Source organism: Schistocerca cancellata, chromosome 4, assembly GCF_023864275.1.
Source record: "Schistocerca cancellata isolate TAMUIC-IGC-003103 chromosome 4, iqSchCanc2.1, whole genome shotgun sequence".
Lineage (NCBI taxonomy): Eukaryota > Metazoa > Arthropoda > Insecta > Orthoptera > Acrididae > Schistocerca > Schistocerca cancellata.
Window position 1 is genome coordinate 781288214 of NC_064629.1, and position 20104 is coordinate 781308317.

Consider the following 20104-nt stretch of genomic DNA (forward strand, 5'->3'; position numbering starts at 1 on the left):
TAAGGAGTGTAGAAAGTAGCTGTCGCTGAGAAAAATCGTACAACAATTCATATCATTTGGAGTACAGTAAAATTGTTGGTGACATAGGTGAACTATTTATGCACCAATTATCTGTTGGTTGCGTCCTATGCTTTTCGTTTTATATTTTAGAAGTATTGTCATAACTATTAAAAATTCACAAGGACACATTTTCAGGACTCTCTGTGTAGGAATAGGAATCAGTATGGGTCTAGGAAAAACTTTTTTCTACTAGGTAGTCCGTCTAAAGAAAGTGTTCAATTAAATAGTTTTTTCATTTATATGATTCTCCTCCTGTTATCTTGCCTAATCCACATACAGTATTTACCTGTAATGCCAAAATTCTTTTTCAGGAGGTTTTTATCTGTTCCTTATTGGTTCGAGGCCAACTTACATTTCATTGGCGACCGCGATATATTGGACAGAAGTATTTTACTTAAGAAAATATTCAAGTTTTAAAAACTGGTAAAACCACATGCACTCAAAACTTCGATCCCACTAATAAGCGCTTGATTCAGGATTGTTATATCACATTTTGCAGCCGTATTTTCTTATATATAAATAAAATTTTCTTCTCTCAGTTTTTTTAGTTTAGGAAATACTAATATCCAAAAATATTATTGCCACATGAAACACAAATTATTAAAATTGTAGAATGTTAACCATCCAAAATTCCTGTTACCATTTTGTAGCCTCAAGTTTTCTGTTGATAAAAAATGTATATTATTGCTTGGCAAAACCTGTTACTTAATGAAATATGCCAAATATAAGATTCTGTTTCTAGAATAATCTCACCCGTGTTTCTTAGAAAATGCGGGAGAAATATGCTCATTCAAAAATCCTTTCATGAAAGTAGATCTCAATATAACAGCCATTTAAAGAATTCACAGTCAACAGTTAAACAAAATAGCTGCTAAGTAATGCGTACAACAATGCTTACGACTTCTGTCGTTTATGTCATTATTAAAAATAAAATTAGTGTGTATTTTAACTTTTGATATTGCTTGTAGAAAATTTATAATGCGAGTCCTTAACTAAGCATCATGAACAATGTCTTAAGTAGTAGTTAGATAGTCAATCAGACATGTTGTGGAAGTCGTCTTTAAGCATACACTTTCGGACATTCACTGCAAGTCACCGCCATGCTCAAGTCATGTTTAGTCAGTGTGAGTCCCCTCCAGCAGTTACGTACTCATAGAACAGTACTGGAGTATTGTTAATTGCCACTCATACAAGCAGATTAGACTCCATTGAGTCTATGCAGGTTACTGGCCTGGTTCTGTGATAAGTTAGGAGCAGTTTCAACTGCAAGCTGACCATCATGTGGATGGTTCTGAAAATAGATGCAATTTGTCTGCAATTAAAATTTGTGAAGTTTCACCTTGGTTACTGGAAATACTTACAAGTATATGTTTTGCCGTTAGTTGAACCACAGAGAAGACACCACACGTACATAAGATCAATGATATTACAACTTGTGAGGTAAAGTAGACCAAGAGGCCCTGGTCAAACTTATAACCGAGTAGCCTAGACAAGAAATGGCGGTTGTAATGAATAGTAGGCATAATTAGTAGCGTTGTTAATGGTGGAAGATGCCAATACTCACAATATGACAAGTTCGATCGAACATGGGTTCGCTCGTACGTTGAACACAAGCGCCAGAGGCAACTTCAACTTCACAACTGCTACAGTGAAATGTCGACGGAGTACTGCAGCCTTGATCAGGGCTTATCCAAATTGTACCTTGACCACTCAGTACTTCAAATACTTTCGATTGCAAAAACAAGTGATTTCAGTCAAAACTAAATTTATAGTTCAGTGTGAATTTTTTGTATCTGCCTGCAATAGTTTGTCCTGATTAATAGTGACATACAGGAGACATAACTGGTATCGTATTTAAAATGTTCACCTAAGGAATGAGTTATTAAATACGAGCCCACATGTTTGTTAGTTCTGAACTGAACTGCATATTAATGAGAATTACCCTTTATGGTACCTGACAACTAATTTGAAATTACAAAATGTGTTGGAGCACAAACGCTGTTGGTATTGCTTGCTCTAATTTCAGTACCATGTATTTGGGTTTGTATGACTGCGAACCGTAATTGACGTGTCTTTATGCTGATGCAAATTTGTGACGGCTTGTGTTTCCCTGTGCGATCTTGATTACTGTGTTTCGTATGTTGAGACCTTACTGCGTTGTATAAACACGGCGAGGTGCAAATACACGTGCTCAGTGATCAATATTTTGCCTCATGTTCCCTTCAGCGATTTTTCGGTGTTTAAATGTGTTATGCTGTTATTTTTTTACGTATTTTATTTTGTTCGTGTACGAATACTGTGTCTTGTGTGGTACGCAACAAATTGTGATTACTTAGGTCACAACCAGTTCCAGTTAATTATGAGCAATGGATAGATTATTGAAGGAAATTAAAGTATATTGTGTTGCAATGGTGGTGGTATATTGCGAGTCTGACACGCAGGTAGTGTTATCGGTTCTCTATATATCCGTTTGTCTATTTTTTTGGACAGTTCAGTGTGACTTTAGCACGGTCACTATTTCTCGTTTCGTGAACTGCAGAGAAAGGTCATATTTTGCGAAAGCGTGAGAACAGCCGATGAGAGCTGTTCCGCTATAAGATCTACGCCGAATGACGTAGCAGCTGAGGCAAAGTATATAAATTTGATAGATGTCAAGTCGAAATGCCATCTCCAGAGTCGGATTTGATTTACGTAGTTCCACTTCGTTTCCCTCTTCCATATCAAGGGGAGACGAGGTTGCGACTATTGATAAATTATCATACCGCAATGTAATATATACTGTCAAACGTCTAAAGTGACACATCAAAATTAATACTAATACCATGACTCGAACATAGATTTCCTGATTTTCATGAGCAGTCGCCTTAACTATGAGGCTCTCCAATTTAGTTGGGCTGAAAAACGAATTTTTATTAGTAATATTCTGTATAGTAAAGTTCTTAATTACTCTCCGTAGAAATGTTTTATATGTTTCTAACGTCTCTAAACTAAACGTTTACAATTAGTTTTGCTTACATTGATTGGAAGCTCCATATATATAACTTTCCATAGAAAAGTATAGTTTTCGACTAGAGCAGACTAACAAAAAATCGGTATCGGAAGGCGAATACGTAAGTCTTCTATACGAGACTTGTAATACAAGTTACACGCGAGCTTTCTCCTGCAGCCTTGTCAAACTGAGGCTGTCGATGTGAAGTCAGACACTAGAGACAAACAACAAGCATTTATTTCTTGCTCTTCCATTAACCCATGAGAAGGCATACACGTGACAGTTTAAATTAATTGGTGCATGCAAAAAATGCAGATTGACTTGACGGCTGTGCGGTTAGTGGCAATCCATAAATCCAAGGATCTACCTTAAGATCCCCTGTGACCTTAGTTCCTTTTCTGTAGGTAACATGTCTATAATCGCTGGCAATCTTTTTAAAATGTTAAGAACAGAGTTACACAGTGGTTCGGGGTTACACGTTAAAATTTAATTTCCCGTATAACTGACTGAGTGAGTCACTTCTCGGGTTAGAGGATAGTAAGGGCACATCAATTCGAACAGGACCATGCCCAGTAAAGCGCTGTTACGTGCAAACAAACCTTCGGACTGTGGCCAGCTTTACGTATGCACATACTACACATCTTCTTGAACATCTGCAACAAAGGAAATACTTAGTTCACTATCCCCAAAATACGAGCGTGAATGTCAAATCATTTGTCCATCATGATTTTCACATTTTTTAACCCATAAACAAAAGTGGGGTCGTACTTTTTCACTGTCAATAAAGAAGTATGTTTACTTCTTGGGAGAAGCGTTTGATTAATGAAAACGATATGGATGCACAATTAATGAAACATGTTTCGGAAAATATATTGTTGCAGTTCGAAAAAAGGTATAAAAGCGTCAGCATTGAAAAAAGAAAGCTAAAGGTTGACAAGAAATCTGTCTTAGTCTACAAGGATATCGTCCACACCAGTACGTGGACGATGAGACAGTTCTGGTTGGTTGGTTGATTTGGTGGAAGGGAACGAAACAGCGAGGTCATCGGTCCCATCGGATTAGGTAAGGATGGGGAAGGAAGTGGGCCGTGCCCTTTCAAAGGAACCATCCCGGCATTTGCCTGAAGCGAGTTAGGGAAACCACGGAGAATCTAAATCAGGATGGCTGGAGGCGGGTTTGAATCGTCGTCTTCCCGAATGCGAGTCCAGTGTGCTAACCACTGCGCCACCTCGCTCGGTGGACAGGTTTGGGTAGAAGCAATTGTATTTCAGTGCCCGCAATCATCTGCTTTCTGTTTGTGGCAGACTCAGGAATTGGAAATACACTGCGATGACTTTAGCAGATGAAGAGCAAAGAATGTATGTTACTCTCTTTGGGGTAATACGTCTGCTGTGTACGAATATATGTACATATCACTGTCGTCGTATCCACAGCGAACGTAATCATGCCGAACTACAGTATAATAAGGTGTACGACATATTATTAAAATAGTAAACAGCTGTTCATGAGCACCATTAATTGCTCTCGTTTGAGTGTCGTATCGACTGCTGATGAGGGTTAGAAGAAAGCCATACTTGAATCACACATTACGCAGAAACCTCGGCCATATATTCCATATCGGAGTTTCCTACAGTCTGTTTTCAGTTGCTTGGAACAAATTTCGTGAGGGAAAGGGAATAGAAGATTCGAGTCAGAAAATTGTATAAAAGTGTGATATCCGCATTCCAGTACTTTTTGACTGAAGCTTAGGAAAGTTGTGTGATGATGAATATTCTAGGTAACTGAATTTTAGCTTAGATGGTGCACTGGACTGTGGTTAGGTAAGTTCCAAGAATAGTCAGGGAACGTACAAATTCCTCCCATACATATCGTATGAAATCAAAGAAATTCTGGTCTTTACTGAGAGTTATGAACGAAAGCACACTCAGAACTGGTGTAATATTCTACAATACTTATTATTTATTTCTCAAACCGATTTTCGGCTGTTACAACATTAGCAGGCGTTGAAATGGTGGATAACTGTGCTGTCTTGGCACATTTAGTTGCATTGATTGACTGTTCCATCGGTTCTTGGTAGAATATTTTATACATTTGTGAATGAAAACACACAAAACACTGGTGTAATATTCTACAATATCATTTATTTATTTACTTATTTTTCAGTGCAATTAAATGTGTCAAAACAGAACAGTCAACCGTCATTTAAACACATGATGGCGTAAGAACCGAAAACCGGTTTGTGAAATAAATAACAAATATTGTAGAATATTACAGAAGTGTCGTGTGTTTTCATTCATAAATGTGTAAAATATTTTACCAAGAACCGAGGGAACAGTCAATCAACGCAATACTGAGATTTATCGACAGGCGTTCTTCCCGCATATCATTCGTGAACAATGAGGAAAGGGAAGAAATAATAGGAGAAAGCAGTGAACTTTGCATATGTGTAAATTGGCATTTCTGTTATGGCGAAGCCTACTCCCTGCCAGTTTTCATCATTACCGAAGCCACAAGCCACGTTACTTTGGAAATGAATGAAACTAAGAACGACTGGGGGTTGGGGGGGGGGGGGGTTGGGTTGTTTTGGGGGAGGAGACCAGACAGCGAGGTCATCGGTCTCAACGGATTAGGAAAGAAACTCGGCCGTGCCCTTTCGAAGGAACCATCGCGGCATTTGACTGGAGCGATTTAGGGAAATCACGGAAAACCTAAATCAGGATGGCCGGACACGGGATCGAACCGTCGTCCTACCGAATGAGAGTCCAGTGTGCTAGCCACTGCGCCACCTCACTCGGTAAGTGCGACTCGGTTACGGGAAAAAGACCAACAACGGACAAACCGAACCATGATTTACGAAGCAGGCAAATATTTGGATTAATTTTACTTTCCTGGAAGTCTGAGAAATACTGCACCGGCTCAGTTGATTCAGTCTCGATCAGCAACTCACATCTCTGAAAATAAATATTTTGATGGGGAATAAACTACAGGCAGCAATCGTGTACAAAGCAATGGAAACAGAAACGGCAACGAAGCTACTAAAAGTCTGCTTACTAACAAGTTCTTTTCTAAGTACCAGAAAAACAGGCCTGAAATCTATAAAAGTTTGCTTACTAACAGTCCGCCTGAGTGTAGCTCAACGAAGGGAAGTGAGTCCTGGCAACGTGAGCAATACACTGGCATGTTATTCTTCTGAAAGAAGCGGATGGTACTCGTAAATGTATGGCAAAGAAAAAATAGAAAGGGGTACACAATAAACAGAAATCCAAATTCTACTACACCTCAACTTGCCCAAAAATGAGTATCTGTACTTCTAGGCAGGTAATGCGCTTGGGCTACCTATATCCACAATTTATACAAATTCTGAACTACTTCAGAAACATTTGTTACCAGACTCCATCACTGGCGACAACGCATGACTTGTGACTACGCCAGTTAATAGAGCATGCTGCTTATTGGAGATGAATATAGCCAGTGATGGTCGTAAACTGTGAACAGATAAAATGATTGAGTATAGTAATGAATTTGTTAGAACATCTTATTTTAGTAAAAGTTAAACATTTCTCGTGAAAGTACTGTAGTTGTTTGCTTCAGCTGGTCAATTACTGGACTAGCGTAGCGCGTTTATCTGTTGAGAGTTTTATTAACATCCTGATGTGCACAACGTAAATCACTTTCTGCCATCAAAATTAGTTTCAACCAACTGCCCACCTATCCTTTTGGACTTAAATTGTACTTCACCTTCAAACAGACTGCGAAACACTGCAGCAACATCAATAATCGTAGGACATATATATTCCTTCTAAAAAACGTTTGGAAAATCCTTGCTTTCTTTATTATGTTTACTATGATGGTTTGTGCAGTTTGAGATTGAAATATTAAGCGATAAAAAAGGTTTTAACTAACAGATATGGGACTGTCGCTTTGGTTGTACAGTACATATACGCGGTAAGCACTAATATTGGTCAGGGCTTTGCGCTCACTGAGATCTTGTCATCGTGTAGAACTTTGGTAACGGTAAGCTTTATTAGCGTTGTGCTAAAGTTACATAATAAATAATTATTTGTCGAAACAATTCATAAGTTACAAGATGTATTAAGAATAGGAAATAATAATGACGGATTACAATAACTCACTTCGTTGTGGTTTGCTGATTTCAGATATGGATTTATATTTCAAAGGTGTCAGGCGATAATGCCAGCGGAACTGGACGAAAATTCTAATTACAGCAGGCACTTCAAGGAGCAAAGACTCAACTGCTGTTTTCACATAAGAAAAATCTTACGACTTAACGAGGCGGACTTGTAGACGAAAGTCGTAGATAATAAAAGACTACTGCTCCATAAATGACCACTTTGCCATTATCCGGTGTAACAAATGAGTGCGTGGATCAGTTGTTCTGCATCGTCCTGGGGTACGCACATAGCGCCGAGTGCAAAAATTACTGGCGACTGGCTGAAAAATTTACAAATTTCAGTACAAAGTGGACCAGCTTAAAAATTCATGTGACTCTTAGATCGGCGTAAATTTTAAACAGAGTTTATTCCACCAAAATGGATCAGAAGGATAATTCGAAACCAGGGAGTATGTACTTGATATAAGCAGGCGTGTGAGAAAATACCAACCATCAATTCCGCAGAATATTAAAGTTCATACTCAGTTCAGTTTAAGACAAACTACACAATTACTTTATAGAAGTTCCAACAGCGTTCAACAATTCCTTTCCTATCATCGAACTAACCTCATTCTTAAATGTTCAGCATGATTCGTAATTCGTAGTAAGTCGCACTCGAGACTAACACAGAAATGTTTATGAATATCGAAGAACTTTAGACTATGTGAATGCGTGTGAGTCGCCACCCAAACCGCCATACGACACGACTACCCGCTACTACCGAGTTCGCAAAACATTGTTCGCTGTCTCCATGGAACTGACTGGCAGGGACGTAGCTAGGTAATCTGGCCTTTGGTGTGGAGTTTTAGCTTATCACCCCCCCCCCCCTCCCCCACTACACCACACCCCCAACAACCTTCCAAAAACATCACACAATTTTTTTTTTTTTTTTGAGAAGCAGATTTTTATGCTAGTGGTTAAGTAAGCAAAGTATACTGTTAACTATTTCGAAAAGAGATTTTATTAACTGAAAAAAGGAAAAACGCACTTTTATAAATAACACAGTTTAATTTATTATTAATGAAGCAGTACAACTAACCAAAGGTCTTCTTCGCGATAGATGACTTTAGTATATACATCCACATATACATCTGCATGTACATACTACATACTCTGCAAGCCAGCGTACGGTGCGTGGGGGGTACCCCGTACAACTACTAGTCATTTCCTTCCCCGTTCCGTTCGCAAATAGAGCGAAGGAAAGATGACAGTTTATACACGTCCATGTTAGTTCCAATTTCTCATATCTTCATGGTTCTTGAGCGAAATGTATGTTGGCGGCAGCAGAATCATTCTGTAGTCAGCTTAAACTGCTGGTACTCTAAATTTTCTCAATAATGTTCCTTGAAAAGAACGTCACCTATCTCCAGGAATCCCCATTTTAGTTCCTGGAGTATTTCCGTAATACTTGCGAGTTGTTTGAACCTACAGGTAACAAACCTAGGAGCCCTCTTCTGAACTGCTGAATTGTTTCGATCTCTTACTTTAACCCGACCTGGTGCGGATCCCAAACACCCGAGCGGTACTCAAAAATAAGTCCCACTAAAGTCCTGTATGTGGTCTGCTTTACAGATGAACCACACTCCCCCAAAATTTTCCCAATAAACAGACGCTCAAATATTTAAACGACGTGGCTGTGTCAAGCAGGATACTACTAATGCCATTCCCGAACATTACGGGTTTGTTTTTCCAACTCATCCACATTAACTTACATCTCCCTATATTTAGAGCTAGCTGCCATTCATCACATCAGCTAGAAATTTTTTCGAATTCATCTTGTATCCTCCTACAGTCACTCAATTTCGACACCTTACCGTACAGTTCAGCATCATCAGAAGACGACCGCAGGTGAGGATGTCTTCCTTTTAACTCTTTCTGCTTAAAATTATGAAATTGTGTCATCAAACTCGTTACTTTTAGCTACACTATTTTCGGCTGACAAAATTACCGAATTGGAGAAGCTATCGAAACGGAGAAATTTAAGAAAAATCCCTGCTCCAAAGTAGTTACGTATTCGGAAAATTCATATTCAGTCACGAATGCCGGCCGGAGTGGCCGAGCGGTTCTAGGCGCTACAGTCTGGAACCGCGCGACTGCTACGGTCACAGGTTCGAATCCTGCCTGGGGCATGGATGTGTGTGATGTCCTTAGGTTAGTTAGGTTTAAGTAGTTCTAAGTTCTAGTGGACTGATGACCTCAGATGTTAAGTCCCATAGTGCTCAGAGCCATTTTTTGAACAATCACGAACTGAAAGAATATTAAAGGTATACAAACAAGAGATTCTTGTTTCGGAATTTTGGTAGCTTACAGAAATATTCTTAATCGTGGAATTTCTGCTATGACACTATCTTCAAAAAATTTCATCATAATTCTCACCTAAACTTTGTACCATTGTGGATCATTTCGTTTCTTGGGTTTTAATCAGATTGCTGGATTCTAAAACAACACAACGATCTTATAGACGTTCCATGGTTTTGCAACTTATGTCATGTGCATCTGCATCTACATGACTAGTCTGCATATTAGAATTAAGTGCCTGGCGCAGGTTTCATCGAACCACCTTCAATATACACTCGTGGAAATGGAAAAAAGAACACATTGACACCGGTGTGTCAGACCCACCATACTTGCTCCGGACACTGCGAGAGGGCTGTACAAGCAATGATCACACGCACGGCACAGCGGACACACCAGGAACCGCGGTGTTGGCCGTCGAATGGCGCTAGCTGCGCAGCATTTGTGCACCGCCGCCGTCAGTGTCAGCCAGTTTGCCGTGGCATACGGAGCTCCATCGCAGTCTTTAACACTGGTAGCATGCCGCGACAGCGTGGACGTGAACCGTATGTGCAGTTGACGGACTTTGAGCGAGGGCGTATAGTGGGCATGCGGGAGGCCGGGTGGACGTACCGCCGAATTGCTCAACACGTGGGGCGTGAGGTCTCCACAGTACATCGATGTTGTCGCCAGTGGTCGGCGGAAGGTGCACGTGCCCGTCGACCTGGGACCGGACCGCAGCGACGCACGGATGCACGCCAAGACCGTAGGATCCTACGCAGTGCCGTAGGGGACCGCACCGCCACTTCCCAGCAAATTAGGGACACTGTTGCTCCTGGGGTATCGGCGAGGACCATTCGCAACCGTCTCCATGAAGCTGGGCTACGGTCCCGCACACCGTTAGGCCGTCTTCCGCTCACGCCCCAACATCGTGCAGCCCGCCTCCAGTGGTGTCGCGACAGGCGTGAATGGAGGGACGAATGGAGACGTGTCGTCTTCAGCGATGAGAGTCGCTTCTGCCTTGGTGCCAATGATGGTCGTATGCGTGTTTGGCGCCGTGCAGGTGAGCGCCACAATCAGGACTGCATACGACCGAGGCACACAGGGCCAACACCCGGAATCATGGTGTGGGGAGCGATCTCCTACACTGGCCGTACACCACTGGTGATCGTCGAGGGGACACTGAATAGTGCACGGTACATCCAAACCGTCATCGAACCCATCGTTCTACCATTCCTAGACCGGCAAGGGAACTTGCTGTTCCAACAGGACAATGCACGTCCGCATGTATCCCGTGCCACCCAACGTGCTCTAGAAGGTGTAAGTCAACTACCCTGGCCAGCAAGATCTCCGGATCTGTCCCCCATTGAGCATGTTTGGGACTGGATGAAGCGTCGTCTCACGCGGTCTGCACGTCCAACACGAACGCTGGTCCAACTGAGGCGCCAGGTGGAAATGGCATGGCAAGCCGTTCCACAGGGCTACATCCAGCATCTCTACGATCGTCTCCATGGGCGAATAGCAGCCTGCATTCCTGCGAAAGGTGGATATACACTGTACTAGTGCCGACATTGTGCATGCTCTGTTGCCTGTGTCTATGTGCCTGTGGTTCTGTCAGTGTGATCATGTGATGTATCTGACCCCAGGAATGTGTCAATAAAGTTTCCCCTTCCTGGGACAATGAATTCACGGTGTTCTTATTTCAATTTCCAGGAGTGTATTTCTCTACCACTCTACACTCGAACAGCACGCTGGAGAAAAGAACACTTAAATCTTTCCGTGCGAACTATAATTTCTCTTACTTCATTACAATGGACATTTCTTCCTATCTAGGTGGGGGGCCAACAAAACATTTTCGCATCCGGATGAGAAAGATGGTGACTGAAATTTCGTGAAAAGATCTCGTCGCTACGAAAAACGCCTTTGTTTTAATGATTGCCTCTCCAACTCACGTACACTATGTGATCAAAAGTATCCGGACACCCCCCAAAACATACGTTTCTCATATTAAGTGCATTGTGTTGCCACCTACTACCAGGACTCCATATCAGCGACCGCAGTAGTGATTAGACATCGTGAGAGAGCAAAATGGGGCGCTCTGCGGAACTCATGGACTTAAAAAAAAATGGTTCAAATGGCCCTGGGCACTATGGGACTTAACATCTGAGGTCATCAGTCCCCTAGAACTTATAACTGCTTAAACATAACTAACCTAAGGACATCACACACATCCATGCCCGAGGCAGAATTCGAACCTGCGACCGCAGCGGTCGCGCGGTTCCAGACTGAAGCGCCTAGAACCGCTCGGCCATTAAGGCCAGCTTCATAGACTTCGAACGTGGTCAGGTGATAGGGTGTCACTTGTGTCATACGTCTGTGCGCGAGATTTCCACACGCCTGAACATCCCTAGGTCCAATGTTTCCGATGTGATAGTGAAGTGGAAACGTGAAGGGACACATACACCACAAAAGCGTACAGGCTGACCTCGTCTGTTGACTGACAGAGACCGCCGACAGTTGAAGAGGGTCTTAATGTGTAATAGGCAGACATCTATCCATACCATCACACAGGAATTCCAAACGGCATCAGGATCCACTGCAAGTACTATGACAGTTAGGCGGTGAGAAAACATGGATTTCGTGGTCGAGCGGCTGCTCATGAGCCACACATCACGCCGGTAACTGCCAAACGACGCCTCGCTTGGTGTAAGGAGCGTAAACACTGGACGATTGAACAGTAGAAAAACGTTGTGTGGAGTGACGAATCACGATACACAATGTGGCGATCCTACGGCAGGCTGTGGGTATGGCAAATGCCCGATGAACGTCATCTGCCAGCGCGTGTAGTACCAACTGCAAAATTCGGAGGCGGTGGTGTTATGGTGTGGTCATCTTTTTCATGGTGGGGGCTTGCACCCTTTGTTGTTTTGCACGACCACGTCAAGGACCGGATTCAGCGAGTTTTAGTTGAATGGACCGTGATATTCGAGTACTGAAAATTTCCCGTGTGTGTGTCCACCCGTTGAAGTGCCCTCATGGCAAAAAGTTGTCAGATGATTTATATTGGGATCTTTTCCGTGCCTTACGTGAGTGGGTACTACCATTGGTTGGTCGTTCGGTCAGTCGCCGCAGCGGACGACGTGCATTTGGTTTTCCGACTGCTTCTGGCTTCTTTGTGTTTGTGCCGACTTATAATTCGTCTGTGTTGTTTCACAGTGACTGGTTTTAGTAAAGTTTGAGACATTGTGGAATTGTCTTCGCCAATCCATGTGTATCTTGTGTGGTTTTAACGTGTAGTTACTTATATGCTGTCTGCGTTCTGGGTCGTCTTATACGCAAGTTCAGCTGCGGACAGAGCAGCGAGGAGGTCCGCAGCGCAAGGGCAGGCCGCGACCGCTGGCGTGCAGGCACTGTCGGAACGAGGGGCTGTGGCCAACGACCGAACCCAGGCCTTGGGTGTGTTTCTGAAGATGTGGTGCTGTCCGTCTTTTCGCTCTTGCCTAAAAATATTCCATCTTTGTACCGGGTATCGGACGTTAAGCGGATTGGTTAGTCGGTCGGTCGGTGCTTAAGCTACCCATGGTGTAGTTGCCATCCTGTTACGTGAGGCCGGCCGGAGTAGCCGAGCGGTTCTAGGCGCTACAGTCTGGAGCTGCGCGACCGCTACGGTAGCAGGTTCGAATCCTGCCTCGGGCATCGATGTGTGTGATGTCCTTAGGTTAGTTAGGTTTAAGTAGTACTAAGTTCTAGGGGACTGATGACCTCAGAAGTTAAGTCCCATAGGCTCAGAGCCATTTGAACCATTTTTGTTACGTGAGTACAGTTCTTGGCTGCCTGTCTAACCGCTTACACAGCTGTAGTCACCTTCCTCAGGTCGATCCAGGGAGCGCTGCCTGTGGATCACTCCGTCAAATTTGGACAAGTTGCCATAATTGTTTAAAACTTACTTTAATGTTTTAACAAGTTATTGCCTACCCCACTTGTAATTCCGGCCTTCAGCTGTTAATTGTTTGTAACACTGTTTGTGACCTTCAGTCGACCAATAATTTGCAATTTTTTCTTAATAAGGCCCTCAGCCGTTACTATAGCTTATTACTGTTCTGTGATGAACGTGTAGGTGATATTCTGTCATTCAGCGCAACGGATTAATCTGAGATGTACCCTTTACCCTGTGGCTCCTGCAAGATGCAATTTCCACGCCCACTCTACTACAGAAGTCAGACAGACGCTCCTAACGTTCTGAAGAGAAATGCCTGAAAAACTTTCAGCAATAAATATTTTCTGGAGTCGTCTGCTGTAAGGAAATGACACAAAAATTCACAAAATTTCTTACGTAACTAGTGGGATACTTGGGTACTGGAGCAGTGCTAGTTGGTGTAAGGAAAACATGAAACTAACGAAAATTATTATTTTTTTTTGCAAAAATTCTGAGAAATCACAATGGCACTTTTAGTTATGAACTGAACAAGTTATTTCCGGGTTCTTTTCGGAATGTGAAGTTACCTCTTAAGGATAGGATTCGCTAATGAAATTTCTATACAAAGTTTAAGATTGTTATAAGAGCGACAACAGAACGGCCCCTCTCCACGCCAGACGTGAAGGGGTATATCTTTCGGTCTCTTCCATTACTGCTTCAGCTCAAGGCGTCAGGAATATCGTCTGCCAATCAGCATTGCTCTTCTAAAACGGGAGAATGACGTTTCGTTTAAGGCAACCAGTCCGGAAATCTGTAGCATCAGCGTTTGGCGTTTGCTGTCTCCCTGTGAAAACCTCTGAAACTGCATGCTATGTTTGTAAAGAATGTGTAGGCTGGGCGATCCCACACAATGTAGCGGAATTTGCTTTTAAGCCGAACACGGGGTCGTTCTCCCTTTCACTCGGGCAAACGCTGTCTGCTCTACGGGCGGTCGCCGGCTGACATAGATAGGTTGACTCGTCCTCTGAAGGGACCGGACTCCTGGCGTGCAGTTTGCCTCTCCCGAACTAAAAGCTTTTGTGACCGTCGTGTCTTGAATGTGTGTGTGTAGCCGCCAGTTTAGTAAAATCTTTTAAAAATGATTGTTGAGAGTTTGCTTTTTAAAAATAAAGTGTATGTGTTTTCTGTGCAACCAACGGTAACTGGTTAGGCCCCATCCACAACGTTCCTGCTTTCCCTAAGTCCCACGTCTCACACGGCTGAAGAGTAATTCGGGGATGGCGACTGCATCTTTCAACACAATCGAGCACCTGTTCATAATGCACGGTCTGTGGCGGAGTGGTTACACAAAATAACATCCCAGTAATGGACTGGCCTGCACAGAGCCCTGGCCTGAATCCTATTGAACACCTTTGAGATGTTTTGGAACCACGACTTCGTGCCAGACCTCACCGACCGACATCGATACCTCTCCTCAGTGCAGCACTCTGTGAAGAATGGGCTGGCATTCCCCAAGAAACTTTCCAGCACCTGACTGAACGAATGCCTTCGAGAGTGGAAGCTGTCATCAAGGCTAAGGGTGGGCCAACACCATACTGAATTCCTGCATTACCGATGGAGGGCGCCACGAACTTGTAAGTCATTTTCAGCGCGGTGTCCGGAAACTTTTGATCACATAGTGTACCATATCCGTGATACACTCTCCTCTACCTCGCGATAATAGAAAACTAGATGCCCTTCTTTGAACTTTTTCGGTGTCCTCCGTCAGTCCTATTTAATGCAGATCCTACACAGCGCAACAGTATTCCAGAAGAGGGCGTACTAGCGTGGTGTAAGCAGTCTCTTTAGGACACTGTTGCATCTTCTAACTTTTCTGCCAATAAATCACACGCTTTGGTTAGATTTCCTACATCAGCTATGTGATCGTTTAATTTATTCATAATTCTAATCCCTAGGTATTTAACTAAATTCACAGCCTTTAAATTTGCGTGATGTATCGTGTAATCGGAATTTAGTGGATTCCTAAAAGTACTCTTGTAGACGACTTCATATTTTTCATTATTTAGAGTCTTGCCACTTTTCACACCATGTAGATATCTTCTATAAGTAATTTTTCAGCTGGTTTTGAGCATCTGATGACCTTACGACGTGGTAAATGGCAACATAATCTGCAAACAATCGAAGAGGGCTGCTCAGAGTGTCACCGAAATCGTTTACATAGATTACGAACAGTAGAAAGCACATGAAACTTCGGTACCGAATGTCAGATATCGCTTCTTTATTACACGGTGACTGTCCGTCAGTTGCCGGCCGTTGTAGCCGAACGGTTCTAGGCGTGACAGTCTGGAAGCGCGAGACCGCTACGGTCGCAGGTTCGAATCCTGCCTCAGGCATGGATGTGTGTGATGTCCTTAGGTTAGTTAGGTTTAAGTAGTTCTAAGTTATAGGGGACTGATAACCTTAGAAGTAAAGTCCCGTAGTGCTCAGAACCATTTGAACCATTTGTCCGTCAGTTACTACGAACTATGACCTTCCTGACAGGAAATCACGAATCCAGTTGTCCAACTGTGACGATACTCCGTAGGCACGCAATTTGATTAGAAGTCTCTTGCGGGGAGCTGTGTCAAAAGCTCTTTAAAAATGCAGAAATATGGAAACAATTTGAGATCCTCTGTCGATAGCACACATTACTTCATCAGATCAAAGAGTTGCAAAAGAACGATATTTTCTGGATCAGTGCTATGTGTCAATAATCTTTTTCTTCGGGGTAATTAATATTTTTCAAGAACAGTATATATTCCAAATTCCTATTGCATTAACGATAGCAGTGATATGGGTCCGTAATTTAGCGCATTACTCCTACTTCCTTTCACGAGTGTTGGTGTGACCTGTGCAACTTTACAGTCTTTAGGTATGGATCTTCCGTCAAGGAACTTTTGTATCAGCACACTCTGACAGAAACCTAACTTATATACAGTGTAAACTGGAGGACTTGCCTTTATTAACTGATTTACACCGAAGATATCTACTTCTGAGTTACTTATGTTGGCAGCCATTCTTGTTTAGAATTATGGAACATTTAATTCATCTTCTTTGGTGATGGAATTTTGGAAAACTACATTTAGTTCAAATGTACAAATGAGTGTGAATTACTAAGGGACCAAAATGATGAGATCATCAAAAAAATGGTTCAAATGGCTCTGAGCACTATGGGACTTAACATCTATGGTCATCAGTCCTCTAGAACTTAGAACTACTTAAACCTAACTAACCTAAGGACAGCACACAACACCCAGTCATCACGGTAAGTTAAAGTTACATGAAGTAGTGTGTAAGCCTAGGAACCGACGACCTCAGCAGCTTGTCCATAGGAATTTACTACAAATTTACAAATTTTCCTGCGCTTCGTTGTGGAAACTGTTAAAAGCGTCTCACGCTGAAGTCCGCTGTAGATTTTGAGATTCAGTAAAACACCCCGAAGCTTGGAGATTTCGTGTTCCTCTAAATTTGCCCTGCTTTTTTCGTTGCTTCTGCAACAGTGTTTTGACTTGTTTTGTGTACCATGGCGGATCAGCTCCACCTTTTGTTAATTTATTTGTTATAACTCTCTCAAAAGTTTTCTATACTACACTACTGGCCATTAAAATTGCTACACCAAGAAGAAATGCAGATGATAAACAGGTATTCATTGGACAAATATATTATACTAGAACTGACATGTGATTACATTTTCAAGCAAATTGAGTGCATAGATCCTGAGAAATCAGTACCCAGAACAACCACCTCTGTTCGTAATAACGGCCTTGATACGCCTGGGCATTGAGTCAAACATAGCTTGGATGGCGTGTACAGGTATAGCTGACTATGCAGCTTCAACACGATACCATAGTTCATATTGTGACGAGCCAGTTGCTTGGCCACCATTGATCAGACGTGTTCAAGTGGTGAGAGATATGGAGAATGTGCTGGCCAGGGCAGCAGTCGAACATTTTCTGTATCCTGAAAGGCCCGTACAGGACCTGCAACATGCGGTCGTGCATTATCCTGCTGAAATGTAGGGTTTCGCAGGGATTGAATGAAAGGTAGAGCCACGGGACGTGTTGTTGTTGTGGTCTTCAGTCCTGAGACTGGTTTGATGCAGCTCTCCATGCTACTCTATCCTGTGCAAGCTTCTTCATCTCCCAGTATCTACTGCAACCTACATCCTTCTGAATCTGCTTAGTGTATTCATCTCTTGGTCTCCCTCTACGATTTTTACCCTCCACACTGCCCTCCAATGCTAAATTTGTGATCCCTTGATGCCTCAAAACATGTCCTACCAACCGATCCCATCTTCTAGTCAAGTTGTGCCACAAACTTCTCTTCTCCCCAATCCTATTCAATACCTCCTCATTAGTTACGTGATCTACCCACCTTATCTTCAGCATTCTTCTGTAGCACCACATTTCGAAAGCTTCTATTCTCTTCTTGTCCAAACTAGTTATCGTCCATGTTTCACTTCCATACATGGCTACACTCCATACAAATACTTTCAGAAACGACTTCCTGACACTTATATCTATACTCGATGTTAACAAATTCCTCTTCTTGAGAAACGCTTTCCTTGCCATTGCCAGTCTACATTTTATATCCTCTCTACTTCGACCATCATCGGTTATTTTACTCCCTAAATAGCAAAACTCCTTTACTACTTTAAGTGTCTCATTTCCTAATCTAATTCCCTCAGCATCACCCGACTTAATTTGACTACATTCCATTATCCTCGTTTTGCTTTTGTTGATGTTCATCTTATATCCTCCTTTCAAGACACTGTCCATTCCGTTCAACTGCTCTTCCAAGTCCTTTGCTGTCTCTGACAGAATTACAATGTCATCGGCGAACCTCAAAGTTTTTACTTCTTCTCCATGAATTTTAATACCTACTCCGAATTTTTCTTTTGTTTCCTTTACTGCTTGCTCAATATACAGATTGAATAACATCGGGGAGAGGCTACAACCCTGTCTTACTCCTTTCCCAACCACTGCTTCCCTTTCGTGCCCCTCGACTCTTATAACTGCCATCTGGTTTCTGTACAAACTGTAAATAGCCTTTCGTTCCCTATATTTTACCCCCGCCACCTTCAGAATTTGAAAGAGAGTATTCCAGTTAACATTGTCAAAAGCTTTCTCTAAGTCTACAAATGCTAGAAACGTAGGTTTGCCTTTTCTTAATCTTTCTTCTAAGATAAGTCGTAAGGTCAGTATTGCCTCACGTGTTCCAACATTTCTACGGAATCCAAACTGATCTTCCCCGAGGTCGGCTTCTACCAGTTTTTCCATTCGTCTGTAAAGAATTCGCGTTAGTATTTTGCAGCTGTGACTTATTAAACTGATAGTTCGGTAATTTTCACATCTGTCAACACCTGCTTTCTTTGGGATTGGAATTATTATATTCTTCTTGAAGTCTGAGGGTATTTCGCCTGTCTCATACATCGTGCTCACCAGATGGTAGAGTTTTGTCATGACTGGCTCTCCCGAGGCCATCAGTAGTTCAAATGGAACGTTGTCTACTCCCGGGGCCTTGTTTCGACTCAGGTCTTTCAGTGCTCTGTCAAACTCTTCACGCAGTATCTTATCTCCCATTTCGTCTTCATCTACATCCTCTTCCATTTCCATAATATTGTCCTCAAGTACATCGCCCTTGTATAAACCCTCTATATACTCCTTCCACCTTTCTGCCTTCCCTTCTTTGCTTAGAACTGGGTTGCCATCTGAGCTCTTGATATTCATACAAGTGGTTCTCTTCTCTCCAAAGGTCTCTTTAATTTTCCTGTAGGCAGTATCTATCTTACCCCTGGTGAGACAAGCCTCTACATCCTTACATTTGTCCTCTAGCCATCCCTGCTTAGCCATTTTGCACTTCCTGTCGATATCATTTTTGAGACGTTTGTATTCCTTTTTGCCTGCTTCATTTACTGCATTTTTATATTTTCTCCTTTCATCAATTAAATTCAATATTTCTTCTGTTACCCAAGGATTTCTATTAGCCCTCGTCTTTTTACCTACTTGATCCTCTGCTGCCTTCACTACTTCATCCCTCAAAGCTACCCATTCTTCTTCTACTGTATTTCTTTCCCCCATTCCTGTCAATTGTTCCCTTATGCTCTCCCTGAAACTCTGTACAACCTCTGGTTCTTTCAGTTTATCCAGGTCCCATCTCCTTAAATTCCCACCTTTTTGCAGTTTCTTCAGTTTCAATCTGCAGTTCATAACCAATAGATTGTGGTCAGAATCCACATCTGCCCTAGGAAATGTCTTACAATTTAAAACCTGGTTCCTAAATCTCTGTCTTACCATTATATAATCTATCTGATACCTACTAGTATCTCCAGGATTCTTCCAGGTATACAATCTTCTTTTATGATTCTTAACACATCTGAAATGTAACGTCCACTGTTCAAAGTGCCGTCAATGCGAACAAGAGGTGACCGAGACGTGTAACCAATGGCACCCCATACCATCACGCCGGATGATACGCCAGTATGGCGATGACGAATAAACGCTTCCAATGTGCGTTCTCCGCGATGTCACCAAATACGGATGCGACCATCATGATGCTGTAAACAAAACCTGGATTCATCCGAAAAAATGATGTTTTGCCATTCGTGCACCCAGGTTCGTCGTTGAGTACACCATCGCAGGTGCTCCTGTCTGTG

General features: G+C 42.4%; 1 protein-coding gene across 1 annotated transcript in view; it reads right to left on the reverse strand.

Annotated features, from left to right (window-relative positions):
• The window catches only part of LOC126184429 (uncharacterized), a 417753-nt gene that overhangs the window by 163856 nt on the left and 233793 nt on the right, over nucleotides 1–20104 (reverse strand). The window contains exon 4 of the mRNA XM_049926819.1: nucleotides 3649–3702. Within this exon, the coding sequence (XP_049782776.1) occupies nucleotides 3649–3702 (54 nt within the window). The remainder of the gene's footprint in view (nucleotides 1–3648; nucleotides 3703–20104) is intronic.